This window comes from Mya arenaria, chromosome 17 (genome assembly GCF_026914265.1).
Source record: "Mya arenaria isolate MELC-2E11 chromosome 17, ASM2691426v1".
Taxonomy (NCBI): domain Eukaryota; kingdom Metazoa; phylum Mollusca; class Bivalvia; order Myida; family Myidae; genus Mya; species Mya arenaria.
Genome location: NC_069138.1, coordinates 13,340,911 through 13,360,984, shown reverse-complemented (window position 1 = coordinate 13,360,984; position 20,074 = coordinate 13,340,911). Strand labels below are relative to the sequence as shown.

General features: G+C 37.0%; 2 protein-coding genes across 2 annotated transcripts; both read left to right on the top strand.

The window, feature by feature from the left end:
- The first annotated feature begins 17,219 nt into the window (after positions 1–17,219).
- LOC128223202 (uncharacterized) lies at positions 17,220–17,747 on the top strand. Its single transcript, XM_052932493.1, has 2 exons — positions 17,220–17,357; positions 17,574–17,747. The coding sequence occupies exons 1-2, from the start codon at positions 17,220–17,222 to the stop codon at positions 17,745–17,747; spliced, it is 312 nt and encodes a 103-aa protein (XP_052788453.1).
- Positions 17,747–19,588, top strand: LOC128223201 (uncharacterized). Its single transcript, XM_052932492.1, has one exon. It carries the CDS (start codon positions 17,747–17,749, stop codon positions 19,586–19,588), a length of 1,842 nt encoding a protein of 613 aa, XP_052788452.1.
- Positions 19,589–20,074: the final 486 nt, after the last annotated feature.

Genomic DNA, 20,074 nt, shown 5'->3' with positions numbered 1-20,074 from the left:
GTTTGGTTTACTTGTTGTTGGGTAATTCCTGAGTCAGTGTAGCTTTTCAAATGAATATCATAGCCATGAATAGTTTTATAGAGTATTGCAATGTCTGACTAAACACATGTTATTTTTCATTACAGAAATGCTTTCACCTCTAAGCGGGTAAGAAAACGCAAGACGCTGAATCTTAGATTTATTAAAGGGCGTCAATATATGTGACCAAGAGGAACTGAGTTCTTGAGAACATTTGTTTAGACTATAATAATCGACCTTGAAGATCGTAAGGTTGTTTGAGTGTAGCTTGCAACTAAACGCTCTTATATAAAAATATCATTTTTGATAAAATATAATTTTAAAAACAATATAATACAACATAATAGAACTCTACATACTATTTTCATTAAACTAATAAAAATTTCCCTCAATATCTTTATAGTCAGCAAATGGTCAGCAGTAACTCTCATTTTCTATATCGTCAGCAAATTGCTCAGCACTGAAACATGACCCGAAATGACTTTTTTGTAATGTAGGTCTCAACGAGAGAAAGGAAAATACAAAGCAGGTCCGTGTTACACCAAAAACAATCAATTCCTAAAAAACACAATTTGTATACTAGTTTTAGAGTTCTGCTATTTGTGTAAAGCCTTAATAGATGATCTGTCAATCAGAGATCTAAGGAGCTTGTTTCCGATACTCCTTAATCTTATTTGTCTAATTTTACAATGACAAATGGGATTTCGAGTTTAAGTTTATAATGACTAATGCAAATCTTAATTTTATTCAGTTTATTTCGGTAAATATCATACCAGCTTAGGGCGTCGTCGAACATGAACTTCAATCAGAATACCTCGGCATTGTTCCATTGAAAACAACCTAGGATGTATATTGACGGTTTACAATATCAAGCTTTTTTACATTTAACTACGATGAAGGTAAATCACGTAGTTTCAATTAAGCAGTGAAGCCTAAGGAATTTACTCTAAGCAATCTTCATTATATATGCAATAAATACCTTACTGGGAATCAATTTGAACTGAATAGTACAAATTACACGTTAAAGCACTACTAATTAATAATATTATAAACGAAATGCGAACTACTTCTACGAATGCACAGGAACAAGTTGTTTTTGACGGGAAATGGCCGATGACATTAACTTCTATCCTATTCCGTAACCCTTTATTCATCGATAATGAGAAAATGGGAAAGTTGGGGGTATCCGCTGATGCAAAATATGTTATAGAGTGATCATTTCTGAGAAATCAAGCACATAGTATAAAGCTCTAAATGCACGGGACGAAAACAAGTTATCAAATAGGCGTAGATTATTTGTTTTCGTGTAAGATATCAATATATTTTTCATCGGGTGAGCACCATATGTGAAATATTTTTAGTTTTAATTAATATCATTAACTAATAATTAATTGATATTGGAAACTCGCTCCAAATTACAGCCAAAAGACGGTGTACCGGAAATGATGTAAATGGGTTGTTTCCCTGCACTGTGTTCCTTTACGTTAGTTTTTGTACAGTGAAATGGGCTAAAATGAGAGAAGCAGTGCAATTATGCCTGCATGAAAGCACTGTTTCAAACGGTGCATTATCAGGAAATAATTCTCATTAGTTTCTTTAAACACCCGAAAAACATAAAGAATATATCTTCACTCACCGGAGGATCATATTGTGTAATAACATCTCTTTTCATAGCGTATCCTATTCCGGGTTCTTTGTCTTCAGAAATGGCCACCGTAGAACAAAAACAAGGCCCTGTAGTGAAGCCAGTATATTTCACACCACTTGACTGAGAATGCCGAAGCTGCATGACACATTTGCTGGCGCAGTGTGGACGCATCCCTCTGTGTGAGAACTGAGTTGAACCCTGACTTTCATACACGGTACTTTGAATATTAATACCATACGTAAACCCAGCTGTTGTAAGTATTAAAATATATTGCAACATTTTAGAACGACGTCTCTTTCTGGTGTGATTGTTCGTTTACTAGACAGTGGAACAGCACATCGCACAATGATAGGTTTCATTGATCATTTTTTAATCTTCGAGTCGATTGTGGATAATTTTCTTATATCGTAATTCAATTAAGAATTCATATAAATGTATTCAAAACACTCAGTATGCAAATTATATCAAACATTTACAAGCATTAACATATATATTGACGCATTTGTGCCACCCATTAGCCCCACGGAACATTAGGAGTTAAAACAGAAATTAAAAGTGTAATGTTAAGTGTCAATGTCCATGTAAAATTTATTATCACATGGATTGCCTTTTATGTGTCACAAAAGTTATACCCTTTTTACATTTCAAGATACTGTCTTACATTGAAACAAAGTTCTGAATTTCAACACATATCGCTCCTTCCTTATCAAAACTGATGTTTTGATTTAAAAACGTTGCTTCGGACAGGCCGATCGGACATCTCGGCCATCTCCGCCATACGACGATCTTTGGATGTATGCCGGTGCATTATTTTAAGAAGTTCGTAGCAATAAAATTGCGATAACTCGTACAATCCTAGTTTGTGTATGCATGTTCAGTGTAAGACAGGCGACCTCATTCCCTAAAAAAGGCGCACAGAGTCAGGTGTATTCTGTAATATTTTTTATATAACACTGCGATTTACTTGCAATGTACAGACACTGTAAACCATCCTTATTAATCCGACGTTGTTTTCAAACGAATATGACCGAGGTGCTCCGAATTCTGACAGGCGACACATCCAATTGGCGTTAATTTAGTTTAGTAGTAAGTTGATTGTGTATTACTTCTATAATTTAAGCTGTGGGTGACGACACAGTATCATGGTTTCAAGGATAAATAATGAGATTTCCTTAATGGGACGGTGAGTAAAACACGAGTTCTATGGAACACAACCTTACTGGGGGCTTACGCTAGTTTACGATGCCATAATCGCACTTTGTCCAAATATTTATCAACAAATAATAATTAACAATAGAAGCCTCATCAGAGTCAACATCAACTTTAAAATAGTGAAGAATAAGGTAAACAAATAGCATGTAAACTGATAAGGTAATCACCAACAGACGAATAAATCAAGCTGGAGTAACAGGGAGCCTTTAAAATGTATGATCAAGTCATTTAAAGACTACCACATAACTAGGATTTAAACTAGAGTTTTAAATGGTCTAATAATAAAAGCATCATTTTACTAACTAGATGGGGGACACTGTGAAAAATTACTTTACAAAAAAACAACACATATAAATGTTGTCGAATCTCCTTCGAGATAGAAAAAACGATATTAATAGAAAATGTTACGACCAGTCCCTTATATATGAGGCAAAAACTATTTTTACAAACCAAAGATTACCTACCGGACACTCGAAAATGCAAACATTAACATGACTCGTTTACGTTAAGGATTAATTATGCAATGAATTCGAACCTTTCAAACCATTGTTGTTACTTCAAAGAAAGATCTGAAATCATACCGTTCATTTTACATTACACTATACTTATGATATTTGGGGTGAAACACATCCTGTTTTTGCGATTATTTTCCAAAAAATCTTATCTAAAAACCATCTGAAAATTATTCGATATCTTCTTAATTCAATAAAGATTTAATAATAATGTCTGCTAGACACTCAGTATGCAAATATCATACTTCATTTATCATTCCCAGCACTTATTCTCACAAGCAGAATGTATCCGGTCATCAGCCAGATAGCCATATCAGCGAGGAACTCAAGTTATAAAGGCAATATCTTGTTTGTGTTATACATGAATGATATACTATATTATGAAACTTACATATGAACTGTGACAAGCTGAAATAGTACAGTAGCTGTGCCCAGGTGTATGTGTATTGTTTTTTTTAAAGCACATGATACTTTATAGCATTTTAGGCTTACCTCTGTATATTATATCATTGATGATGCACACAATTCGAAATTCAAAATTATTCTACAACATTCAAATCTGCTTGTTGCGGGTTCAGATAAAAATGATCGGCATGTTTATCGTAATTAGTTACGTTTGGCGTCGATTCATAAAAAACGATTCTGTCAGAAGCAATTCAAATAACATTTATTTGATACTTGTATGTGAACTTGAAGTACACATTAAACTGCGACAATGAACATGTACGAGTACTCTTCTACACGCTACATTTACCCAAACCAATTGCACTGGTAAACGTACGAGTACTCTTCTACGAGCTACATTTACCCAAACCAATTGCACTAGTAAACGCACGAGAACTCTTTTAAACGCTACATTTACCCAAACCAATTGCATTGGTAAACCCACGAGAACTCTTCTACACGCTACATTTACCCAAACCAATTGCACTGGTAAACGCACGGAAATTCTTCTACACGCTACATTTATCCAAACCAATTGCACTGGTAAACGCACGAGAACTCTTCTACACGCTACATTTACCCAAACCAATTGCACTGGTAAACGCAGGAGAACTCTTCTACACGCTACATTTATCCAAACCAATTACACTGGTAAACTCACGAGAACTCTTCTACACGCTACATTTACCCAAACCAATTGCAATGGTAAACTTACGAGAACTCTTCTACACGCTACATTTATCCAAACAAATTGCACTGGTAAACCTACGAGAACTCTTCTACACGCTACATTTACCCAAACCAATTGCACTGATAAACGCACGAGAACTCTTCTTCACGCTACATTAACCCAAACCAATTGCACTGGTAAACGCACGAGAACTCTTCTACACGCTACATTTATCCAAACCAATTGCACTGGTAAACGCACGAGAACTCTTCTACACGCTACATTTATCCAAACCAATTGCACTGGTAAACGCACGAGAACTCTTCTACACGCTACTTTTATCCAAACCAATTGCACTGATAAACGCACGAGAACTCTTCTACACGCTACATTTACCCAAACCAATTGCACTGGTAAACGCACGAGAACTCTTCTACACGCTACATTTATCCAAACCAATTGCACTGGTAAACGTACGAGAAATCTTCTACATTCTACATCTACCCAGAACTGATCGAAGAAAACACACAATTGTACTCATTCGACAAAAATGCCATACTTAACGATGAATTACAAAGTACTTGGCATATCCATAATGTTTCTGTCAAATTGATTTGTTTATTTTACAAGACTTGGTATTTAATAAACTATAACCATTTTTAATGTTTATTTTATACAGAAAAAGCAACACTATAGTTTGGGCAATAAATAATACAATGAGGAGTATAAAAAACAGGCATTCTATTCGTAAGACTACAAATCAATATGTATACATGCATAATTTACAAATGAATGCAAATCAATATTTACATAGTCATAACATTTGCCCCTGACTTTCAAACTGTTTTTTAATAAAAACTATTCGTATAATTCCAAACTAAAGATTACGATGCCAAAAAAGTGTTGTTGTGTTTTAATAAACATGATTTTTGTATTGTCTATATATTCTCACATATATATACACTACATATTGATTTTGAAAATCCAGTGCCAGTGTCATATAATTATACTTAAATACAAATCAACAATCAATATTATTTAGACTTTAATGCAAATCGATATTAAACATAACTTATACTTGAATTCAAATCAATATTCAACGTAATTTACGCTTGAATCAAATCTGTCATGATACAGGCAAAATGAATACTTGCATACAAGTCAATATTTATATAGACATAAACAATATTCGTTATTATTTTCACCCATATACGAGCATGTTATTGTAATAATACCACATTACGTTTCTATTTTTTAAATATAATGTGTGGACACGTGTATTGTATCAAATCGTGCCTTTTGTTTTTTGTTGGCATTGGGAAGAAAATTTTAATAGCCAAAAGAATGCCGATTTATGCTGTATTTTATACGGAATCCTGTTTCCGCCATCGACTTGTAGAGAAAACGGACATACGACCACTTAAATTTAACGTTTAATTTCTTCTTTTCTTGTTGTTAAACTTCCATGAATAGTAAAAATGTTTTGAAGTAGATTATTATCGCAGTATTGTCTTCTTTATAAGTTTCAATAAGACATGCATTGTTTACAGATATTTAAAACTGGGACAGAACTTCTCCAATTTGTCAAAAAGCGTAAATAACGTAATAAATTGACCGATACTGAGCATGATTTTCATGTTTCTGTTTAAATACATATCGACTATCTGACACTTGCTGGTTGGTATTTGTACTAACACATTAATGTCTTAATACGTTATGAAAGAAATGCCTCGAACAAATGGGGATGTACAATAGTATCTATTACTCGATATAGTATTCGCATATGGGGCAGAAGTGTTTTATATCGATATGCTTATGCTGAATACCGATATTTTTCTTGTTTTATCTATAAAAAAACTGAAAATGCATTTTTAACTATTGACAACCAGATTCATCGATTGGTTTTGAAATGTTGAATAAATATGTATTCACTCTTTAATACCTTTGTGAGATTAGTTTTTGGTTGTCCAAATAACAAGATCATACTGTTTATATACAAAGCTTGTTATCGACAAAAATATCACTTTCACCATAAAAATAAAAATGAAAATAGATGGCAATAGGAGAATAAGGATAAAATAAGCATACGTTTTATAAATCTATTAAAAGTGTTTTCTTTTTTAGCGATATATAAGAACAATACTAATTTATACCATTACTTAGTATGTGAGCGAGTGCCTTTTTGGTATACTTTATTGATGAACGATGTAACACTAATTCAATTGAAACTTCAGGGGCAAGTCAAATAGCCGAAACAATTATTATTATTATTAAATTATTCAGTTTCGAGGCACAAGATTGAAGTCCTAAAAGGCAAACAACGAAAGACAAACATTAATAGTTAAGTTCCACTTAAACTCCAGGACCGTGGTATACGATTCCATCTCAGAATTCTTGATAACAATTTGTTTATGTTGGTGTTGTTGTTTTGTACGTCCACTAGCGGATTTACAATAAAGGCAATCGAAGCTTGTACGACTACATACATACAAGTACTCGTTTTATTCTGATACCATGCCTGGTCAAATCGAAGACATAATTTTTCACATCAAGTTATCAAAATGTATAACGGTGAATTGCAATCTTATGTGTCTGCCGTTATATTATTATTTGATAAGTCGATTGATTGTTTTCAGTTTTTTTTTAAATCCGCCACCAAATATAAATAACAACAAAACCCTACACAGTCAAGAAAACAATCATTTTACAACATTGTTATGAAAATGATCAATACAATATCGAAATAACAAACCAGGCATAATTAACACTTGAATACATAAATTAATAACAATATGTTTACAGGAATTTCTGCAGTTGTGAAATTGGACCATAAAACAATAAACATATACATTAGTGTACAAATTCAACCACGTTTTAAACTACATGTATTCTGATTTACTGTATATAAAATATATTTACTGAGTGATAGCAGGGACAACATGCATTTTGAAATACGCTTATTAGTGCATGAAATCAGTTTAAAATGTTCTTAAATGACTATTTAACAAAAGCAATCAAACTGCCAGTCCGCCTCTAGTACAGAAGTAAAATGTATTTGTACAATTTCAGGTGTCGGCCCACAACAAAACGCTCCCGAATTGTTGTATACCTTCAACTAGTTTTTAAAAACAATGTTTTTCCATATATAGGTAGCATTTGAATACGTGCACATTGCACCCCTGTATGTATTTTCAAGTTTAAACATGATTGATATCATATGTAAAGACATGAATGTGGTTTGGAATGATAAATTGCAGGATCTCTTTCTTGGGTGGATGGATTCAGAGATTGCACAAGAGATGCGGCCATGACTGTGTCACATGGACGTTAAAGATAGTGACTGTAAAGAAATGATGATAGCAGAAAAACGAAACTATCCTGATATGGTTTTCTGGTGATAAATCAACAAACAAAGTGTTTTATATAACCCTTCTTATGTCGATCATCAATTGTTCAAGTTCTGGTGTTGTACTGACATGACCTCAGACTTTACTTATGGCTGGACTTCATGGGTGAGCTTTTCCATTCCGTCCGATGAATAAAGCAGGTAACATTAACTCCAAGATGGAAAGCATGGACGCGAAATTCGGTCACCGCTGAGCTATTTAGCCGAGTTGTAATATTCTTCAAGAAGTTCTCGTTGTAAAGTACCTGCACACATATGACACAGTTAAGTCACTTACAGAAATATGAAGTAAAGGATACCTAAATACAAAAACTCTCACATAAATAATGAAAAAATACACTTAACCACAAATATTCCAAGTCAAAGAAACAGTAATAAAGTTGCATTTGCCTCACAAGCCTATGACGATAGGAGCATTAAAACAAACGCACACATATTATAGTAACAGTGACATTATAAATAAAAAACTGACACACATAATGACAAATGTGTTGCAAATAAACATTAATAATTGTAAACACGTGTACACCTTACAGCCATTCACATTACACTTAAAGTATGTGTCACAATATCTGACACAGTTATAAGTCTTAGCAGTGTCTAAATCTGGCTAGGTTAAAATATGTATCTTACACATACACAGTATAGAGTGTCTGAATCCAGCTCAGGCAAGCCTTACACCTCACTCAACAATATTTTGGAAGGTCTATATCTGACTCAGTCAGAACTTACCTCTCTCATACACATGTGTTTATTGTCTGAATCTTCTCAACATTAATATGAAAAACTACAGCCAAACCTCTCACGCATACAGTTGAACCCCGTTGGCTCAAACTGGTTTAGCTCGAATTTCTCTTTGGCTCGAACTGGATGTAAAGGACCGATTTGTATCAACTGAAGGTAATCATTCCCGCTTGGCTCGAATTTTCCGAGGCTCGATATATTTTCACCGGTCCCTGGGAGTTCGAGCCATCAGGGTTCGACTGTATTTTTGGAGAGTCAAACCTAGCTCAGCAAAACATCTAACAGTTATGTTTTTGATAGTCTAAACCTGGCTAAACCAAACTTAAAAGCATTAATGCATACGTTTTGGATTGTCTTAATCTAGCTCAGCCAAACTTTTCACCTCTCACACATACATTTAAGAGTGTCTAAATCTGGCTCGGTCCAACCTTACACCTCGCATGTAACAAACATTTCGGAATGTCTTAATCTGTCTATGTCAGCCCTTATATGTCCCACACATATATTTGGACAGCCTCCATCTGGTTCAGCCAGACATACATGCGTCACACATACAATTAAGAGTGTCTAAATCTTACTCAGACAAACCTTACAAGGCGGTTTCTAACAATCCTTGATAAACACCCCTAGTTATTTAAATATTATATATGTAGTGCGTTGTTTGTGGAGTTTTGTGCTGTTGTTCCATGTTTCTTGTTAGTGTTTTTTTGTGTGTTTGTGTTCTATGTCTTTTGCGTTTACCCTGTGCCATTTAAACGGGGTTTATGTTAAAACGTTTGGCTACTGAGCTTGTCTCTGTAGTTTTTCATATACGTATTGATAGATCCTTTATTATCCTGTATAATACATGAAAATTAAATTAAAAAAAGGAGACAAAACAAATAGGTTTTTAGCTTTCAAAATAACGAGTAATTGTAAATTCAAATAGCAAATCTTTTCTCACTAATTTTCGGAATTAGACGACAAATATTTCCATTCTTCAAATATTTCCTATTTTTACATCGACTGATTTTGACGTACATTCCAATATGTGAGAACATCTAGGGTCGATGAAGCCTAGTTTCATAAGAATCTATGACACTAACCATTTCGCTGGAATAATTTGCACTTTTCCAGCACCTGCACGACCGATTACCAGGGTAATCAAATATAATGAGATCAGAGTCGCTGTCTGCAATCATAATAGCGATTTGAAAGCAAAAAACAACTAAAGGAAAGTACTGTTTCTTCCCTTAGCTCTAAGTCACTACGCTATCTAAATTTGAAAATTTACTAGATTTAAGAAAACATTTTTTGTTTAGATTATTCGATAAGGGAACGATGAGGTCGCCGATCGCCGAGTTACAAATGCCTGCCGATATAATCGATTATCGGCGATCATCGGCCCATCACTACTTAACCGTATTTTTTATCAGTTTTCGGTTTGATCTTTGTTATGAAAAAGATTAAACTTACATGGACGAAGCCCGTATAAAAGATGACACTGAATTTCTGCAAGTCATTTTCTTTGCCAGTGTATGACCCTAATACCTTCCGATCCAACAAAGTGTTGTTAACATACTCCACTCCAATAACGACATCGTTCTGAACTGTGATATACAACAAGCTGTTTGATTCGTCCACAACCCAGTCAAGTCTAAATCTGAAATATTGAAATTACTGCATATAAATCTGTTAAACGAATTCATTTTGCGAGGTAGTCTCACAAACAATGTCGAAAATATGAATATGATTGAAATTGCACATTGACTGTAATGAAAAGTGCAGAACGGCCGATGCCACTTCGGGTGGTATTAAATATGCAAATAAAGTCATTCTTATGTCATACATCGGTGACTTTTATGTCATTATCGGGGTGTGAACGCAGGTGGACTTTTAAAGCGTGTGGGGACTCCATGCGTACTATAACCAGCCCAATTGCGTTCATATCGCTGATAATGACAATAATCCTTCAATTCATTAGTTATATTTACACCGACAGTTCATTATATCATTCAATAATTGTTAAAAAATACTTCATTTCACTTAAGGAAACTTACAGAAATTCTCAGCTATTCTGTAAATAAAATCGATCATTTCAAATCACTTTCAAACGTAATATTGAAACACTTATTACAACAAAACATTTAACCTAACATATATATACAGTTTTACATGTTGATTTAATATTTAATACAAACAATTACATGATAATCAATTTTCAATAAGATTCGCAATCCGAACGTGTTGCATTCATCAGATGATTAATGCAGTTGCTGCAAGGCAGGTCATTTAAGAAATGGAAGTTGAGATGTAAATATGTAAGTATTTGCTGATTACTTTAGAACTGCCCACCCCTATAGCCATGATCTATTTTCAAGATGGATTTAGACAAATTTAGTGCTTTATAAAATCATAATTATTCAAGTTAAACATTGCCGCTAGATATTAACAAACATCTTATATTTCGACAAGTGTGCATAAAATTGATGAATTTACTTACATTGTAAACATCATCGTTTTAATAGATTGGATTCGATTTTTGATTTGTTGGCTTCCATATTTGTAGCCATATGGATTTTTGGTGTAGATTGTTTTTTCATTTGTTAATGAAAAACTGTAATCAATAGGAATATTTTAGATACGTTTAGCATTAAAAACAATACAATGGGAGTCACATATTGTAAAGTCTATTCTATTACACTAGTACCACACTTGCAGTCAAACAAATATAAAACAAAGTATTACTGATTCCCAGTTGCATTCAAGGTGACGGCCATCTCACTTCCGTTTACCAATGGAAAAGGTACGTCCTCAATAAACACGTCCGTTTTTATGCTATTGACTCTTTGTGAAATGGCCTAAAATATAAAAATGTCAAGTGGACATTTACTAAACCGATTTTATAGGATTCAAAAGGAATATGCCCATTGCAATTTTACCATAAGGTATTGCAGTATTAAACCTAGAATGGATACGAGAAAGTTGAGGAACTGGCTGGCCAAAGGAATCATAGTCTGGTTCTTAGTGCTGCTAGATGATATATGTAGCTACAACAAGAAGAATATTTAAAACGATACTAGGCCGTGGTAAGCCAGCGGGATTATTAGAGTCTGAAAGGTTCGAATGTTCAACATGTTATTATATAGAGATTTTGATTGGTTTACTTATTGTAATTCTTTTCAAAGGAATATCATAGCCATGCACATTTTACAGTATTGCAATGTCTGACTAAATACGTGCTGTTTTGCAATAGAGAAATGTTTTCATCCCTAAAACGGTAGCAAAAGGCCAAATTATTAAATTATTAAATCTATTAAAGGGTGTCAATATATGTGACCAACAGGAACTGAGTTCTTGGGATCATTCGTTTAGACTATAATGCTCAACCTTGAAGATAGTAAGGTTGTTTGATTGTGGCTTGTAATACTGAACGCTCTTATATAGTAATAAAAATATCAACTTTGATAACATATCATTTTAAAAACAATATAATGCAACATAATATAACTCTTCATACTATTTTCATTAAATTAATAAAAAACATTTTCTATCTATATGGTCGGGAAATGGTCAGCAGTAACTGTTTTTTTCTATATTGTCAGCAGGTTGCTTAGCACTTACTTCCGATTCGAAATGAATATTTGTAAGTCACAACGCAAGTAAGGAAAAATGCAGGTCCGTATTACACCAAAAACAATCGATTTCGAAAACAATTTGTATACTGTTTTTAACGTTCTGCTCGCTCTGTATACTCTAAAAAGATGATCTGCCAATTAGAGATCTAAGGAGCATTTTTTCTAATGCCCTTAATTTTATTTGACTTTTTTTACATTGACAAATGGGATTTCTAGTATAAGTTTATAATGACCAAAGAAAATCTTTATGTTTTTAGTTTATTACTCAAGGTTAAATTCATAGGAAGTCAGGACGATTTCAGACGGCCTTACGGCCGAAAGAGGCATCGTCGGACATGAACTTCAATCGGAACAGCTCGGCAATTTTCCATCGAAAACAACTTTTTTGCCGGTTTATAATGTCAAACATCTTTATATTTAACTACGCTGAAAGTAGATCGCGTAGTAGGTTCAATTAATCAGTTAAGCCTTAGGAAATTACTCTAAGGAATCTTCATTATATATGCAACAATACACTTAACTGGGAATTTATTTTAGCTAAGTAGTACAAACTAAACGTTAAAGCACTACTCATTATCATCATAAACGATATATGAACTACTTCTACTAATGCACCGGCATAAGTTGGTTACGATGTGAAATGGCCGAGTAGTTCCGATGACATGAATTTGTGCCCCCTTCCGTAGCCCTCCATTCATCGATGTAAGGGAATGGGCTAGTTGTGGGTATCCGCTGATGCAAAACCATTCTAAAATGATCAATTCTGAAAAATCAAGCAAATATTATAAAGCTACAAATGCACGGGACGAGAAAAGAGTTATCAAATAGACGCTGAGTGTTGTTTTTTCGTGTAAAATATCGATATATTTTTCACCGGTTGAGCACCACAAGTGAAATATTAATTTAATTTTAGTGTTTTTTAAGTGTTCAAAAGTTCTTAATTATCATTAATAATAAAAAAAATGATATTGGAAACTTGCCGCAAATTACAGCTAAATGACGGCTTACTGGAAATGATGTAAATGGTTTGCTTCCCTGCACTGTGTTCGTATACGTTAGTTTTCGTACAGTGAAAAGGGCTAAAATGAGAGAATCAGTGCAAGTATGTGTGCATGAAACACTGTTTCACTTTTTCAGGATATAATCCCCAGTAGTATCATTAAACACCCGAAAATCATAAAGAAAATATCTTCACTCACCGGAGGATCATATTGTGTAATAACTTCTCTTTTCATAGCGTATCCTATTCCGGGTTCTTTGTCTTCAGAAATGGCCGCCGTAGAACAAAAACAAGGTCCTGTAGTGAAGCCAGTATATTTCACACCACTTGACTGAGAATGCCGAAGCTGCATGACACATTTGCTGGCGCACTGTGGACGCATCCCTCTGTGTGAGAACTGTGTTGAATCCTGACGTTCATACACGGTTCTTTGAATTTTAATGCCATACGTAAACCAAGCTGTTGTAAGTATTAAAATAGATTGCAACATTTTAGGACGATGTTTTTTTCTGGTGCGATTGTTCATTTACTAGATAGACGAATTGCACATCGCGCAATGACGTTTCATTGATCATTTTATAATCTTCGAGTCGATAGTGGATTATTTTCTTATATCGTAATTCAATTAAGAATTCATATAAATTTATTCAAAGCACTCAGTATGCAAATGATATCAAACTTTTACAAGCATTAACATATATATTGAAGCATCTGTGCCATCCATTAGACACAGAACTCTCTAACGAGGAAATTAAAAGTAAAATGTAAAGTATCAATGTCCATGTAAAATTTATTGTCACATGAATTGCCTCTCTTAGTGACACAAAATGTATACCCTTTTACATTTCAATGTACAGTCTTACATTGAGAAAAAGTTTTGAATTTCAACACATATCGCTCCATCCTTATCAAAACTGATGTTTTGTTTTAACAATGTTGCTTCGGACAGGCCGATAGGAACAGCTCTGCCATCTCCGCCAAACGACGAGCTTTTCATGTTTGCCGGTGCATTAGTTAAAGAAGTTCGTTGCAATAAAAAGGTGATGACTCCTACAAAGTTTGTGTATGCTTGTACTTCATGTTCAGTGTAAGACAGGCGACATTTACCTACAAACGGAGCACAGAGTCAGGTGTATTCTGTAATTGTTTTTTATATATATATATTTCTACGCGATTTACTTGAAACGGAGATTAATGTTAAGACTTCAGACAATATAACCCGTCCATATACACCTAACGTTGTTTTCGAACGTACATGACCGAGGTGCTCCAAATGCTGACAGGCGAAACGTCCAATTTGGCGTTATTTTAGTTAAGTAGTAAGTTAGTTGTGTATTATTTCAATAACTCGGAATGTGAGTGACGAAACAATTTAATATCATTTATAATAAATAATGAGATATCCATAATGGAACGGTCAGTAAAACACGAGTCCAATGGAACACGAGTTTACTGGGTCTTAAACTAGTTTGTGATGCTATAACCGCACATTTGTCCAAATAGTTATCAATGATTGCAAAGTTTACAATAAAAGCCTCATCAGAGTCAACATCACCTTTAAAATAGTGAAGAATAAGGTAAACAAATAGCATGTAAACTGATTAGGTAATCACCAACAGACGTGTAAATCAAGGCGGAGCAACAGGGCTAGCCCTTAAAAGGTACGATAAAGACATTCAAAGACTACCACATAACCTTAGCAAGGTTAAAAACTATATTTTCAAATACTCTAATAATGAAAGCATCACTATGATCATAAAAATGATCTAAAATCATACCGTTCATTTTTTATTATACCATACTTATAATATTAGGGTTAAACATTTCCTGATTATGCGATTATTTTCCGTAGAACACAGTCGTTTACTAATATTTCTAAAAATCTTATCTAAAAACGATCTGAAAATGATTCGATATTTTCTTAATTCAATAAAGATTTAATAATAATGTCTGCTAGACACTCAGTATGCAAATATCATACTTCATTTATCATTCCCAGCACTTATCTTCACAAACAGAATGTAGATGAATATCAGCGAAGATAGCAAGACTAGTTATAAAAGCAATATCTTGTTTCTACTATATTTGAAAGATACACTATAATATGAAATCTATGAACTGTGACAAGCTGATATAGTACAGTAGCTGCGCCCATGGTATACAATTTGTTTGATATTATGATACTTTTCAGCAGTTTGGGCTTACTTTTATTATATTATATCATTGATGATGAACTTAAGTCGAAATTCAAAATTGTTCTACAGCACACAAATCTGCTTATTGCGGTTTCAGACAAAAATGATCGTCATGTCTAGCGTAACTACTTTAGTTTTACTTCGTTTCCTAAAAAAAGTAATATATTGCTTATCAATACGAAAAGACGGATGTACTTACAGAATCAGTCAGAAACAATTCAAATAAAATATATTTAATACATACATGCTAACTTGAAGTACAAATTAAACTGCGTCAATGAACATGTGCGAGTATCTTCGACAGTTTATATTTGCATGAAACCAATTGCTCTGATATTCAAATGAAAATCCTTCTACATTCTACATCTACCCAGGACTGATCGAAAAAGACAATTGTACTAATTCAGCAAAATGCCATACATAACGGTAAATTACTACTTACTTGGCATATCCATAGATTTCTGTAACATGTATTTGTTTATTTGATAAGTCTTTGGTTTTCAAAACTTCAACAATTTTTAATGTTTATTTTATAGCCAAGAACACAACATAGTCTGGACAATGAATACTACAATAAAGAACATGACAAAACAGGCATATTTTTCGTTAGAATACATATCAATATTTATACAAGCATAATTTACAATTGAAACAAATCAAATTTTACATAATCATACCACTGACCCCTGACTTTCAAACTTTTTTTTTTATAAAAAACTTATCATATAATTCCAAACTAAAGATAACGATGTCAAACAAATTTCATTTGTTTTCTTAATAAACATGATTTTTGTACTGTCTATACATCCTCACATATATAGAAACTATTTTTTTTTTATTTATTTCTGTTGAAAATCCAATGCCAGTGTCACATTATTTACACTTGAATACAAATCAATATTCAAAATAGGTCAAATAGGTATTTTAGACTTGAATGCAAAAACATATTCAACATGATTTACACGTGAATACAAATCTATACAGCATAATGTATCCTTGCAAACAAAGCAATATTTATATAGACATTCTCAATATTCAATATAATTTACAAGGGAATACAAAACAGGCATAAGTTGAACACGTGTACAAATCCATATTTAGGCGTAATTCTCATTTACGCATTTATTTATATTTAGGATTTGCTTTCTATAAGACGAGCGTGAAAATCACTCTGTGACAGTACAACAATACGTAGATATGCATCCTATTGTACGAACAGGTTTATTTGTTTCTCTTTATTATGTAAAAAACCTTAAATCTCTAAGCCCGCCTCAGTCGGAGAAATAAATGACGTCTGCACAATACATACGCTAATCAACAATGGCCCTTACGACCGTGATTGGCAAATTGAACAGCAAGCTCCGCGCAACGGTTGCTCCCCTTTACCGTACAGTTATTACAGCCGTCAATTATAAAATCACGTTACATCTTTCATCATTTTAAAGCGTATTTAATTTTAATCATTTTTGGGGAAATGAAAAATTCAATTCTTAATATAGTTAAACAAAGCAATGAGATGAAATAAAACAAAATCACACGTGTTGGCAGGGGTTGTCTCAATGCTTAAAGGAATATCACTGCGTAGGAAATATGTTGATATATAAAAGCTTCTTACAGCATTCACGCCTCCATTTATGAGCTAAACAGTCAAAACAGACTTATGAACAATTTGTATAATGGTAAGTGAGTTAACTCGTCATTATCAGTCAACCTTTATAACCAGCGAGGCGTTACAGGTGATGGTGTTATACTGATGGGACCTGGTCACCAGGGAGGCGGTACAGGTGATGGTGTTGTACTGATGGGACCTGGTCACCAGGGAGGCGCTAAAGTTGATGGTGTTGTACTGATGGGACCTGGTCACCAGGGAGGCGGTACAGGTGATGGTGCTGTACTGATGTGACCTGGTCACCAGGGAGGCGGTACAGGTGATGGTGTTGTACTGATGGGACCTGGTCACCAGGGAGGCGGTACAGGTGATGGTGTTGTACTGATGGGACCTGGTCACCAGGGAGGCGCTACAGGTGATGGTGTTGTACTGATGGGACCTGGTCACCAGGGAGGCGGTACAGGTGATGGTGCTGTACTGATGTGACCTGGTCACCAGGGAGGCGGTACAGGTGATGGTGTTGTACTGATGGGACCTTGTGACCAGGGAGACGCAACAGGTGATGGTGCTGTACTGATGGGACCTGGTCACCAGGGAGGCGGTACAGGTGATGGTGCTGTACTGATGGGACCTTGTGACCAGGGAGGCTGTACAGGTGATGGTGCTGACTGATGGGACCTGGTCACCAGGGAGGCGGTACAGGTGATGGTGTTGTACTGATGGGACCTGGTCACCAGGGAGGCGGTACAGGTGATGGTGTTGTACTGATGGGACCTGGTCACCAGGGAGGCGGTACAGGTGATGGTGCTGTACTGATGGGACCTTGTGACCAGGGAGGCGGTACAGGTGATGGTGTTGTACTGATGGGACCTTGTGACCAGGGAGGCGGTACAGGTGATGGTGTTGTACTGATGGGACCTGGTCACCAGGGAGGCGGTACAGGCGATGGTGTTGTACTGATGGGACCTGGTCACAAGGGAGGCGGTACAGGTGATGGTGCTGTACTGATGGGACCTTGTGACCAGGGAGACGCAACAGGTGATGGTGCTGTACTGATGGGACCTGGTCACCAGGGAGACGCAACAGGTGATGGTGCTGTACTGATGGGACCTGGTCACCAGGGAGGCGGTACAGGTGATGGTGCTGTACTGATGGGACCTTGTGATCAGGGAGACGCAACAGGTGATGGTGCTGTACTGATGGGACCTGGTCACCAGGGAGGCGGTACAGGTGATGGTGTTGTACTGATGGGACCTGGTCACCAGGGAGGCGCTACAGGTGATGGTGCTGTACAGATGGGACCTGGTCACCAGGGAGGCGCTACAGGTGATGGTGCTGTACTGATGGGACCTGGTCACCAGGGAGGCGGTACAGGTGATGGTGCTGTACTAATGGGACCTGGTCACCAGGGAGGCGGTACAGGTGATGGTGCTGTACTGATGGGACCTGGTCACCAGGGAGTCGGTACAGGTGATGGTGCTGTACTGATGGGACCTGGTCACCAGGGAGGCGGTACAGGTGATGGTGCTGTACTGATGGGACCTGGTCACCAGGGAGGCGCTACAGGTGATGGTGCTGTACAGATGGGACCTGGTCACCAGGGAGGCGCTACAGGTGATGGTGTTGTACTGATGGGACCTGGTCACCAGGGAGGCGGTACAGGTGATGGTGTTGTACTGATGGGACCTGGTCACCAGGGAGGCGGTACAGGTGATGGTGTTGTACTGATGGGACCTGGTCACCAGGGAGACGCTACAGGTGATGGTGTTGTACTGATGGGACCTGGTCACCAGGGAGGCGCTACAGGTGATGGTGTTGTACTGATGGGACCTGGTCACAAGGGAGGCGGTACAGGTGATGGTGTTGTACTGATGGGACCTGGTCACCAGGGAGGCGGTACAGGTGATGGTGTTGTACTGATGGGACCTGGTCACCAGGGAGGCGGTACAGGTGATGGTGCTGTACTGATGGGACCTGGTCACCAGGGAGGCGGTACAGGTGATGGTGTTGTACTGATGGGACCTGGTCACCCGGGAGGCGCTACAGGTGATGGTGTTGTACTGATGGGACCTGGTCACCAGGGAGGCGGTACAGGTGATGGTGTTGTACTGATGGGACCTGGTCACCAGGGAGGCGATACAGGTGATGGTGTTGTACTGATGGGACCTGGTCACCAGGGAGGCGGTACAGGTGATGGTGTTGTACTGATGGGACCTGGTCACCAGGGAGACGCTACAGGTGATGGTGTTGTACTGATGGGACCTGGTCACCAGGGAGACGCTACAGGTGATGGTGTTGTACTGATGGGACCTGGTCACCAGGGAGGCGGTACAGGTGATGGTGCTGTACTGATGGGACCTGGTCACCAGGGAGGCGGTACAGGTGATGGTGCTGTACTGATGGGACCTGGTCACCAGGGAGGCGGTACAGGTGATGGTGCTGTACTGATGGGACCTGGTCACCAGGGAGGCGGTACAGGTGATGGTGCTGTACTGATGGGACCTGGTCACTAGGGCGGTGGTACAGGTGATGGTGCTGTACTGATGGGACCTGGTCACCAGGGAGGCGATACAGGTGATGGTGCTGTACTGATGGGACCTGGTCACCAGGGAGGCGGTACAGGTGATGGTGTTGTACTGATGGGACCTGGTCACCAGGGAGGCGCTACAGGTGATGGTGTTGTACTGATGGGACCTGGTCACCAGGGAGGCGGTACAGGTGATGGTGCTGTACTGATGGGACCTGGTCACCAGGGAGGCGGTACAGGTGATGGTGTTGTACTGATGGGACCTGGTCACCCGGAAGGCGCTACAGGTGACGCTGTTATACTGATGGGACCTTGTGACCAGGGAGACGCAACAGGTGATGGTGTTATACTGATGGGACCTGGTCACCAGGGAGGCGCTACAGTTGATGGTGTTGTACTGATGGGACTACCAACTGTGTTACTGTCTTGACTACCGACTGGACTTCTGACTTCCACTCGGTAGATATGGCAA

What these genes read in the sequence shown, in the direction of transcription:
- LOC128223202 (XM_052932493.1), top strand. Translation starts at nt 17,220, where the DNA reads ATGGGACCTGGTCACCAGGGAGGCGGTACAGGTGATGGTGTTGTACTG. An exon ending in GCGGTACAGGTGATGGTGCT is followed by an intron (nt 17,358 to 17,573) that starts GTACTGATGTGA and finishes CCTGGTCACCAG; the next exon opens with GGAGGCGGTACAGGTGATGG.
- LOC128223201 (XM_052932492.1), top strand. Translation starts at nt 17,747, where the DNA reads ATGGGACCTGGTCACCAGGGAGGCGGTACAGGTGATGGTGTTGTACTG.